The sequence below is a fragment of the Lampris incognitus genome, chromosome 15, assembly GCF_029633865.1.
Source record: "Lampris incognitus isolate fLamInc1 chromosome 15, fLamInc1.hap2, whole genome shotgun sequence".
NCBI lineage: Eukaryota > Metazoa > Chordata > Actinopteri > Lampriformes > Lampridae > Lampris > Lampris incognitus.
Genome location: NC_079225.1, coordinates 17,438,447 through 17,450,472, shown reverse-complemented (window position 1 = coordinate 17,450,472; position 12,026 = coordinate 17,438,447). Strand labels below are relative to the sequence as shown.

General features: G+C 49.4%; 1 protein-coding gene across 1 annotated transcript in view; it reads left to right on the top strand.

Annotated features, from left to right (window-relative positions):
* wasf1 (WASP family member 1) overlaps positions 1-12,026 on the top strand; it is a 56,142-nt gene that overhangs the window by 34,998 nt on the left and 9,118 nt on the right. Inside the window, 3 exon segments of the mRNA XM_056294148.1 lie at positions 5,544-5,600; positions 7,242-7,405; positions 9,481-9,660. Of these exon segments, the coding sequence (XP_056150123.1) occupies positions 5,544-5,600; positions 7,242-7,405; positions 9,481-9,660 (401 nt within the window).

The window sequence follows — 12,026 nt, the reverse complement described above, 5'->3', positions numbered from 1 at the left end:
CATTTTTGAAGGAGCACAACCTTGGCAACCATTTACAGTCTGAACTCATAACGTTTAGATTTTACTTGGACATAAGAGGGGGGGGGGCACATTTTACCATGACTCTGCTGCCAGTTGTACATCCTAGCAGTTCTCTCTTCCTCCCTGATTTTGTTCCTTTCCTCTGTTCTCTACTCTGGTCTCTGTTGCGTGTGGCCGCCGTGCAGCTGGAATTGCCTTATCATGTGTGTTCAGAGGGCTTCATGAGATACCCCTCTGAGCCTCCTCCTTCCTTCCTCTCCCTCCCGGAGGTAAGACCTTCAGCCTCCATCCCCCTGCCGTTGGACCTCCACCTCTTGTGCCCCCCTGGGTGGTTAGCCTGCTACCATCACAACTCCCCTCCCGCTCCTCTATCTCTGGTTTGCTCTCGACTAATAAATGCCACATCCCACTAACAACTGCCCCCCCCCCCCGACACTCACCTCCCCTGACTGCATCCCAATTATACAAGGAGTAAGAGGAGCAGGTGCATGTTCTATATGCCTACTGCGCAGTAGGAGGCTCAGAGACTATATAATCTCAAAGCCGGCCACGTAGCTCGATATCTTTGAAGCAGGAGAGGAGAGATGGCGCAAACTTGAAACTTGGGATGCAGCCATTGATTATAAGTAACTCGACTAACAGCAAGGTGCCTGAGAACCGTCACGGTGATGCTCGCCTACCATTTGTTTTGAATGGACTTCTCCATTGCTTTGGAATGGTAGTTCCCTTTAGATGGTTGTTTGCCTTGCAGACCTCTGTTTGGTGTCAGAACTAACACTGATGAATTACAGCGCCTCTCCATTTTTCCATCCAAAGGATTGAAAGAGCACTGGTGTTCGGTGGGATTAACATTACACAAATAATTATGAATTACATATGTCAGAAATGGCCTCATTATTACTCTGTTACAGTGACTCTCATCAGTAAAGCAGAAGTGTAATAAATAGAGTGCACAATATAAATCTATTGGATGAACAGCAGCAGTAATGTGTATAAAGGAGTTATTGTTGGCTCCAGGGTGGTCTAGTGGTAGTGGGCCTCCAAGGGCCTGTGTGTGTGTGTGTGTGTGTGTGTGTGTGTGTGTGTGTGTATGTGTGTGTGTGGCTTGAGTTCTGCTGAGTCTGGCACATTTCCCATGCAGCAGAAACAAAGGTACATAGATAGGCACAAGCATGCAAACATGCAGATGCACACCTACATGTGTGTAAACGGGCATACTTGCGCACACACTCAAAACAAACACACCAAAGCATGTGTTATGAACACGCACAAATAAATCCATAAATATTGCCAGCACACACACACACAAACAAACACAGGGTGCTTACACAGCAGAACACATTTTTTACCACTGCTGCTCCATTCAGATGAAGAATGAATCCCCAGTTGAGGCTTACAGTCTCCTGAAATTAGCTACATTTGTAAAGGTAGCCACGCACACACACACACACACACACACACACACACACACACACACACACACACACACACACGCCATACACACTCATGTTTTATTTTCTCTCTCTCTCTCTCATATGCACAGAGCCCAATTCAGACCTTGACTTAGGTTTCATCCCACAATGTTTAAATCGTTCAATTCAGGCCCCCCCCCCACATCACTGAGTCCAATACTGGAGTTACCCACAGGGATACGTGGCCTCCCCCAAGTCACACGTTTTACATTACCATCGATGTGTTCTTGCTCCGACTTACCTTTTTATTGTTCACCCTTCTTCATGCAGCCCAAACCCTGCATCCCAGCATTCCCACCAGCGTCGTGGTGTAAAACAAGACATCCTAGGGTCCGCGGTGGTGTAGCAGTCTAAGCATCAGCTTTGTGTCCATGCAGTCGCCCACTGGGGACCGGGGTTCGCGCCCCGGTGTCGTCATATCCGACTATGGCCCGACTCGATGACGCAGCAATAATTGGCAGCGCTGTCTTCGGGAGGGGGGCGGAGTCAGCTTGTGTTCGTCACGTGAATGCATCTCTGTGTCCGTCGGTAAAAGCAGTGGTTCGGCCTGGATTCGCCTTGTCACGAAAGTGGGGAGGCGTCTCCTTCGAGACTGCCGGCCGGAGAGATGCAGTTGGCGAACACAGGCAGTACGAGGGTGGGTGTTTGAACTAAAATAGGGATCGATGGGCCACTAAATTGGGAGAAAAAAGGGAAAAATCAGAAAAAGGGGGGGTGGGATGAATGTAGTCAATGAAGGGGTCCTCACCAAAATAGAAGTACAAATGTGTGTGTGTGGGGGGGGGTGTACAAATAAGATGGCAGGACCAGGGTGCATGATGGGTGATGGAAAATGTATTAAATGTGTTTACTCACCCAGCGGATTGAGCAGTTCCTCATAGAGAAGGCCTCCACTATTGAGCTGTACCATTTTATTTTTTCAAGCGATGCTCTGCAGATCCGGATGAAACGGGTGATATTAACTGCTGTCTTGATGCAGGCGGCGTGTGCTCTTTTTCCTGTTGGCAGGAGCAGGTATTGCATTATCGGGACACGCTGTGCGGGGATGTAAGGGGAATCTCAGAGCTGTCTATCTCGCTGCCTGGTACCGCAGACGACCTCAGCTCTGCAGGTCCGGCCAGCAGACCCACGTGCGGTGAAGATTTAGTCGGCATGTCATACGGACATACCCGTTTTCCCTCGTTCCTTTTAACTGGAACCTTTTCCTCACCAAGAAAGTTAGGGTTGACTTATGCTGCGTGTCCCGCTGTCTGACTGCCACCGTCTGTTCTGCACCGCCGTTTGTAATATCATGTGGCTAATTTGATGTTATGGCCACTTATAGTGGGCTAGAGCCTCTGCACATCCTTCTGGGCTGTGCGGTTTATGGTGACTTTGTGTTGTGTTCGAGATATCCAAAGAGCCAGTGTCAAGGGGCGTCCGGGTAGCGTGGCGGTCTATTCCGTTGCCTACCAACACGGAGATCATTGGTTCGAATCCCCATCTTACCTCCAGCTTGGTCGGGCGTCCCTCCAGACACAGTTGTCCGTGTCTGTGGGTGGGAAGCCGGATGTGGGTGTGTGTCCTGGTCGCTGCACTACCGCCTCCTCTGGTTGGTCGGGGTGCCTGTTCGGAGGGGAGGGGAAACTGGGGGGGAATAGCGTGATCCTCCCACATGCTACATCCCCCTGGTGAAACTCCTCACTGTCAGGTGAAAAGAAGCAGCTGGTGACTCCACATGTATCGGAGGAGGCATGTGGTAGTCTGCAGCCCTCCCCGGATTGGCAGAGGGGGTGGAGCAGAGACCGTGATGGCTCAGAAAATTGGGTAATTGTCCAAGTACAATTAGGGAGAAACCCCCCCCCCCCAAAAAAAAATCAGTGTCTGTTGGGCTTATTGACGAGACTTTTAGGGAAGTCCGGGGATAATCAAGCAAATTATTGTTCTTGCAAATTGTGCATCATCATTATCTTCTTGTTGTGACATTGTGAAGCCCTGCGGCAGAGGATGACATGTTGAAAAGATTGACGCCTGCGTGAAGCTCCTCAAGGCGCAGCAGTCGGTTGGTAGCATTGTTAGACTCTACCGCTGAGGAATACACAGCATCAGATTTGCTGTTCAGATAGAAATGAGCGTGTAAGAGCAGTAAGCTGGGGACAGTCGGGACCGCTGTGCGTGTGGAGAAATGTGAAGCCCCTCACCCTTTGCCGATGCTTCATCAGCGGTAATGGGCTGTGATGAATCGGAAGCTAATCAATGTGCGTTACCGTTAGGATTTATATCCCCATGCTCGCTCCCCACCGGCCCGGTCACAGCGGTGGGCGGACGGGAGGGGCCGCGTCAACATCGTTTAGTCAAGCTAGAGCAGATGCTGTCCACGACCCACGTCACATCAAATCACCCCCTTCCATCAGCAGCCTGTCAAAAATGCACATGTGCACACGCACACACACACACACACACACACACACACACACACACACACACACACACACCATGCATTCAACCCCAGTACTGCAAAGCACAGGGTGGGCCACCATGTCTGAATGAGCTGTCACACACACCCGAAGACATCTATCACTGTTCAGCGGAGCGGGCCGGAAGTTCCCACTTTGGTGAATGCTGTTTAGGAACCGCACAGAAGAAGTTCTGGAGGACACACAAACACACACACACACATGCACAGACACAAGCAGACACACCGTCTGCACAGCCCCTCATAGAAGCCTTTCAGTGGGAGCGGCGTTTGTTAGGAGCTCGTGATGATGGTTTGAGTTTCAGATTGAGTGTCCCCTCAACTTGGAGCCATACTGTGTCATGCACAACAATTGAGGTGGTAATGAATGATGCGCACTGACCTGCCTGTAGGTTAAACCTAAAATGCTGGGGCATCCGGGTAGCGGGGCGGTCTATTCCGTCGCCTACCAACACGGGGATCGCCGGTTCGAATCCCCGTGTTACCTCCGGCTTGGTCGGGTGTCCCTACACAATTGGCCGTGTCTGCGGGTGGGAAGCCGGATGTGGGTACGTGCCCTGGTCGCTGCACTAGCGCCTCCTCTGGTCGGTCGGGGCGCCTGTTCGGGGGGGAGGGGGGACTGGGGGGGAATAGCGTGATCCACCCACGCGCTACGTCCCCCTGGTGAAACTCCTCGCTGTCAGGTGAAGAGAAGCGGCTGGCGACTCCACATGTATCGGAGTTGTGTGGTAGTCTGCAGCCCTCCCTGGATCGGCAGAGGGGGTGGAGCAGCGGCCAGGACGGATCGGGAGAGTGGGGTAATTGGCCGAGTACAATTAGCGGGGGAAAAGGGGGGATAATTACAAAAAAAATTCTAAAAAGCTGGCTCGGTCAGAATGAGTGTTCACAATGAACTGTTTATATTGTCAACTGTGTGTTGTATATTTCTAGTCATGTTGTCTAAATGCATTGTGTGTTCACGCTAAAAATGACCAACTAAAGAATGTTTGACTAGGAAATGTGACAGGATGCTTTGGAAATGGATGTTTAGTTGTGATATGTCTCCTTCTTCTTTTTAGTGTCTCTGTTGCCCTTTCTGTTAATGTTTTGGTCTAAACTTGTGTATGCGCAGGTGTGTGTGCGTGTGTGTTTTGCATGCCATCCCCTTCTGTGTACTGTTGTGGGTCTGATAGTGTGTTTCCTCCACGTCCAGAAATGTGCCTTTGTGGCTTGTCCTCCCATTCCAGAGACATCTTTCCCTTTCTGCCGCGGTTTTCCTCTCTGTGTGCATCCTGAAGCTCCGCTCTGCCATTTGCCGGGGTGCTGAAAAGACGTGTTTGTGCGTCCTCCCTGCATTGTGGACCCCCACCCACCCCCCACCCCCAGCCACGCATGCTGTCATTTTGTGTTAACCAGCACTTTTCTTTTTTCTCTCTCTCTCTCCCTCTGTCTTCCTTTGTCCAGCTCAGTCTCTTGTCACCGTCCCCCCCCGTCTTTTGTCCCTGTTTACCGTGTGCAGTGGTGTTATGCAGAATCCTGTTGCCCCTGTTAATTTTGTGCCCCCGCCCTGGTGCTTTTCTTGTGGTTTTGTATTTTTTTTCTTTTTGTTCTTGTAGTTGCAGGACTCCCGCATGTATGATCAGGTCTATAGGTACTTAGACCTCCCAGGGCAGGTATGTGGAAAAATAACAGCGACTATCTCAAAACACTGTTGTGTGTCATTTCTCAACCCGTTGTTCTAGTGTTCTAGCTACGTTTCCATGTAATACGCTAGGTGTTAAGTTTTAATGGCATGTTTGAGTCTGGGAATTAGGGAGCTCTGTTCAACGATAGGACTGGGTTAATGACTTTTCACGGCATGTTGATTGTTGTCGACAATGCTTCTGTCGGTGCCACACCTCGTGTGTTTAAACGCACTGGTCTCCAGTCAGTTCAACAGTTCAGCCTGTTCCCAGACTGGGGAAGACTTCTCTCTCCGGAGTGTCGATGTAGATCTCTGCACTCTGAACAGCTGTGTGATTTCTCTCTGCAGATAGTTTGCCGAATGAATGGTCTGTGTAAATATTCAACATTATCTCGCCTAAAAGGCAAAAAAAAAAACGGCGCTTGTCACGGCGATAAGTGCTCGTCAAAATCAAGGAGGATATTAAAAAGAATGAGGCTTTAGTGAAGTGTGAAGGGTGTGTGTGTGTGTGTGTGTGTGTGTTTAGTTAAATAACAAAGTGATGTAGCAGAATTTAGTATCCTGAAATCAGATAGCTTTAATTGCAATTTTTATCCCAGACTTTGTGATAGATCTTTGAAACATTTAAGGATTCTCCTTCAGATGTGTGTGTGTGTGTGTGTGTGTGTGTGTGTGTGTGTGTGTGTGTGTGTGTGTGTGTGTGTGTGTGTGTGTGTGTGTGTGTGTGTGTCAGTGTTGTAGTACTCAAGTCCAGGACTCAGACTCGAGTCCGACTTGGGTCCTGATTTTCAGGACTCGTGACTCAGACTTGGACTCGAGCATTGACTGCATTCGGACTTGGAAGTTGGAGATGAGGACTCGGACTTGTTAATTGATAAAGACTGTTTTTGTTGGTTTTTTTGTAATGGGCCCTAATAATTTGGCATCAGATATTGGTAGCTATGTTAATACCGTAACATTATTCATTTTCGTGCAAGGGCAGGCACGTGTGTTCCACCTACATGCGGATTCACGTGCATACCCTCATGCAAATCCTGTTGGACCTCGGCTCAGACTCAACCTTGATGACTCGGACTCAGGTAATGGGGACTTGACTCGGACTCGACTTGGACTCTTCTTTGGGGACCCGGATTTGAACACTGGGGATTCGAGACTCGACTCGGACTCGAGGTGTAGTGACTCAACTACAACACTGGTGTGTGTGTGTGTGTGTGTGTGTGTGTGTGTGTGGGTGGGTGTGGGTGTGTGGGTAAGCTGCCTGACTGTGTCTTAAATGTTTCTCTTGCTTACACCCTGCTCCTCTTCCTAAGTCTAAACTCTCACTGTGCAAGTCTCACCTCAGTCTCTCTGGTGGTGAATAATGGAAAATAACAGCTACTGAATGTTTAGTCATTCACGTCTTGGTAGAACAGCAGCTAATCTGTCACTTTCTCTCTCTCCTCTACATTTTCTTTTTCTTTTGCTCAATTCCCAACCCCGTTCTTCTTTGTTCACCCACCATTTTGGACTCGCCGTCTCCCTTGCTCTCGATGCCTTCGTTTCCCTACGTACAACCATCACGCCCCTTGCTGTCGCCTCGCCGTCTCCCACCACCACTCAACACTCGACCTGCCCCGCCCCGCCCCTACAGCTGAAGGCCATAGACCGCCCTCAGGAGCCGGAGAAGGTACCGCGGGTGCCCCACGACCGCAAGAAAGAGTGGCAGAAGCTAGCCCTGGGGGCCGAGCTAGCCCAGGACGAACCCGAGGAGAGGCAGAGAGAGGCGAACGGCTCAGCCGCCTACCACGACAGCAGGTGTGTGTGTGTGTGTGTGTGTGTGTGTGTGTGTGTGTGAGACTTGTGCATGTGCCTCATACACTACATGTGCCCGATAACTAAAATGTACTTCCGACACCGAGTTGCTCCCTGCTTGCAACTTTTCATCCTCCTCTTCATCCACATCTCCCTCTCGTGACTTGATTGGATCTAATTAGTAAAGACAACAGGAACAACAGACAAGCCTGGCCTTCAACTTTCAGAGGGTTCGCATGGATAATGGTCAGGATATTTCCTGGAAAGAGCAGATGACTGGAAGCAGTGCATTGTGGTTACGAGTCATTAAAACCTTCTCCCCCCACTGATCTGTAATAAACGCTGGATTGACAATGACATAAAATCTGTGACGTCACCGCGACGCCATCTTAGTATTCTTTCCATCATTGTTGTAGTAGTGGACACAGATAAGTGGAACCACATCGCTAACAACTCGTTTCCTGCTAAGCATTTATGCCGCCCATAATTTTGTTTACTTTAAGTAATGATAATGAATATAATTAATATCGTGTCGCTGATACCATTAGCTCTCAAAACATGCAGTTAACAAGTAATGATAAAAATAACATCACAACCATGAACATGTGATAAATTACGGGAGTTTTTTTGGGGTGTCCAGGTAGCGTAGTGGTCTATTCCGTTGCCTACCAACACAGGGATTGCTGGTTCGAATCCCTGTGTTACCCCTGGCTTGTTCGGGCGTCCCTACAGACACAATTAGCTATGTCTGCAGGTGGGAAGCCGGACGTGGTTATGTGTCCTGACCGCTACACTAGCGCCTCCTCTGGTCGGTCGGGGCACCTGTTCGGGGGGGATAGCGTGATCCTCCCACTCGCTACGTCCCCCTGGCGAAACTCCTCACTGTCAGGGGAAAAGAAGCGGCTGGCGACTCCACATGTATGGGAGGAGGCATGTGGTAGTCTGCAGCCCTCCCCGGATCGGCAGAGGGGGTGGAGCAGCGACCGGCACGGCTCAGAAGAGTGGGGTAATTGGCCAAGTACAATTGGGGAGAAAAAGGGGGGAAAAGTCTAAAGAAAAAAAGACAAAGAAATTACTTTTTTCCTGAAGTTGTGATAACCTGTGTATAGTTTTACTGCTTCCTTTTCTTGCAACCATATGCTGCATATCAAACAATCAATCAATCAATCAATTAAGTTGCATTTTATATAGCGCTTTTCTAGCTGCAACAGCCACTCAAAGTGCTTTCCATTTCTGGTCAAAGTCAAAACTAACATGAAAAGCATTTGGATCATTTCTCTGTTCCTTGGTGCTGTCCCAAAATAGTGACGAGATCCAATTTAACAAATACATATATGGCTGCCAACAAACTGCCACTGGCTTCAGCCTTATTGGGAATTCTGTCATTGTGTTACCAATCCAGAGCGTATTGTAGCTCAGTGACATGCTGCTTCTCAAACCACCTCTGCATACAGATCGTCGGCAGGTTTCCACGGCCTCTAAAAAAGAGCTCGTGCATCAACAACCCCCCGAGTAGATCCACCTTTTTGCCTGATGGACCCTGTTTGAAAACATTGCTGCAGGGTACGGTTTAATACAGGTTGAAGTGTTTATTGTGTAGGTGGGGAGATAACAGTGAAGAGGGGGGATTTTGTTATCTAGTTTTTTTTTTTTGTTTTTTTTTTCTGTGCATATTTTCCACTCTGCACTTACTCTGGGCACATAGCAACACAGTGAAAAGAAAATCAAATTATTTCTTCAAGGGTCTCCCTAGCATTGCTGGAAACCCCTGATGCCATCCCACCCACCCTCACCTTAAGGACAACACACGGCAAGATCTGATTATGTGGGATGTGTTTGTGGGTTGTTTGTTTTTCGTTTTGTTTTTTCTGCACATGTAAAATGGAGAACAGAAAAGAGACGTCAGAAGTTAAGAGATTGAGCAGATGCAATAAGAACGTTGACCGTGAACACACAAAAATCCCCCCAAATCAAATCCACAAGTAAATCAGAGGCGAAAAGAAATCAGAGGAAAAACAAAGGTTGTGGATCACAAGTGCTGTTCGCTGAACTGTTCCTCGCTGTCCGTGTCCCTCCAGGGCGGCGCTGTACGTGGATAATTTGGATGGGCCCTTCTCGCTGGCGGCGCTGCCCTACAGCCAGATGAACGAGCTGCTGAACCGCACCGGGGATAGGATGTACTCCAGACCGCACGACCCCCCACCACCCCCGCCCTCTATGCACCCGCTCGGAGAGATCAAACCACCCTCCATGATCAGGTGAGACACACACACACACACACACACACACACACATATGCACGGCAACACTTGGTTAAACAGAGCATCATGGGATTGTAGCTCTTCTCAGCAGGATTAGAGGAAGTTGTAGTCATAGGAGAAGCATAAACAGTAGTTTTATTCCGTTGCCTACCAACACAGGGATCGGTGGTTCGAATCCCTGTGCTACCTTCGGCTTGGTCGGGCATCTGTGTCTGTGGATGGGAGGCCGGATGTGGGTATGTGTCTTGGTCGCTGCACTAGCGCCTCCTCCGGTCGGTCGGGGCGCCTGTTCAGGGGGGAGGGGAAACTGGGGGGAATAGCGTGATCCTCCCACGCGCTACGTCCCCCTGGCGAAACTCCTCACTGTCAGGTGAAAAGAAGCGGCTGGCGACTCCACATGTACCGGGGGAGGCATGTGGTAGTCTGCAGCCCTCCCTGGATCGGCAGAGGGGGTGGAGCAGCGACCGGGACGGCTCGGAAGAGTGGGGTGATTGGCCGGATACAACTGGGGAGAAAAAGGGGGGGAAAAAAAACACCGTACAGTACATTGATATCAGCTGCAGACTGAGAAACCTTCAGTCCCTTAATTGTTCTCTACCACCAATTGCATGTCGAACCATAAAACCTGCCTACTATGACCAGTTAGCACGCACATCCAGAACAACACCGGTAACCATTTTGGAAAACTGGAAGCAGAAACTTGTCACAAAGACGGACAAATGATGCTGGCAAAACCATCTCTATAATCCACTTGCTTATAGAGACGCCAACATTTGGACATTGGAATTTTTGGGGGGGGGATTTTTCCCCCCCAATTGTATCCAGCCAATTACCCCACTCTTCTGAGCCATCCCGGTCGCTGCTCCACCCCCTCTGCCAATCCGGGGAGGGCCGCAGACTACCACATGCTGGTGACTTCGCCAGCCGCTTCTTTTCACCTAACAGTGACGAGTTTCACCAGGGTTACGTAGCACATGGGAGGTTCACGCTATTCCCCCCAGTCCCCCCTCCCCCCTGAACAGACACCCCAGTCGACCAGAGGAGGTGCTAGTGCAGTGACCAGGACACATACCCACATCCAGCTTCCCACCAACAGACACGGCCAGTTGTGCTTATGGGGATGCCTGACCAAGCCGGAGGTAACATGGGGATTCGAACCAGCGATCCCCATGTTGGTAGGCGACGGAATAGACCGCCACGTTACCCGGGGACATCGGATATTTTGACACTTGTATTGTCCTAGCTTCACACCGAGGACAATGCATTTAGTGCCAGTAAATTCAGGCAACAAAAAAAATCTAAGCAGTAAATTCCGTAAAGTGTTAAGAAATCAATTTTTAAGCATCTGTGAGTGTACTTTTTCTGTGAGCGACAACTAACAACATACTACAACTAGTGTTACAGTATTTAAAAGGGTGCTGATGTGGTAAAACACCACTCCTCCAGTACACCAGGCAGGATGAAAGACACTTCAACACATATTTGCATATAGCATTTAGCTCTCTCTTTCTTTCACTCACACTCACACACACGCACACGCACACAAACACACACACACACACACACACACTCACATACACACACAGAGTGCAGCAATAATATAATAACCCTATTGCTTTGATTTGTTTGTTTGTCTTCTTCTATTGCCGGGGATCAAATACACTTCCTCGGGAGCGTTTCGCTGTTCTCGTCTGGGATTATTTTGACTTTTTTTCATTTTTCTTTGTATTTTTTTAACTCCGCAAGATGAAAGGGGAACCGGGCCCTGTTTAGAGAAAGGGTGGGGAAAAAAACAGAAGAGATAGATGGAGGAGTAGATGGATGGGTGAAAGACTGGTGGATCGAAGATGAGGGGGAAAGCAAGACGCGGCTGGATCAATGAAAGTGTTGAGGCCGCCGAGGGGTGTTGGTGGTTGTGTTCTGCCGCCGACCCGAGCAGCACACGTCACTCTTTCATTCTGTGGGGGTGAGGTGATCAGACGGAAGCGACTGAGGCTTTCGCCGGCCGCAACGCCGCAAAGATAGCTCACTGATTTCTCCAAAGGTCCTCGCTGAAGTGCTCGGCGCTTTTCTCCTACCCCTATCTCCTCCCCACTCTTGTTCGTTTCCTCTCTTCCTGCTTCCATCTGACTTTTGGCTCCTGTGCATCTCTATCGCTTTCCTTTCCTGTCCTTTCTCCAGTCTCGTGTTTATCTTTGACATCATCCTTTCAGTCTCTCCTGACGCCCTCCCAGCTTTAGCTGCGTTTTCGCTTTGTGTGCCGAGTGCATGTTAACATAGTTGTGGCGGGAGAAGAACAGAAAACACCAGAAATACTCATCATCTTCCTCTTGCTCCTCTGCCTCTCTGCTTTTGCCACTACG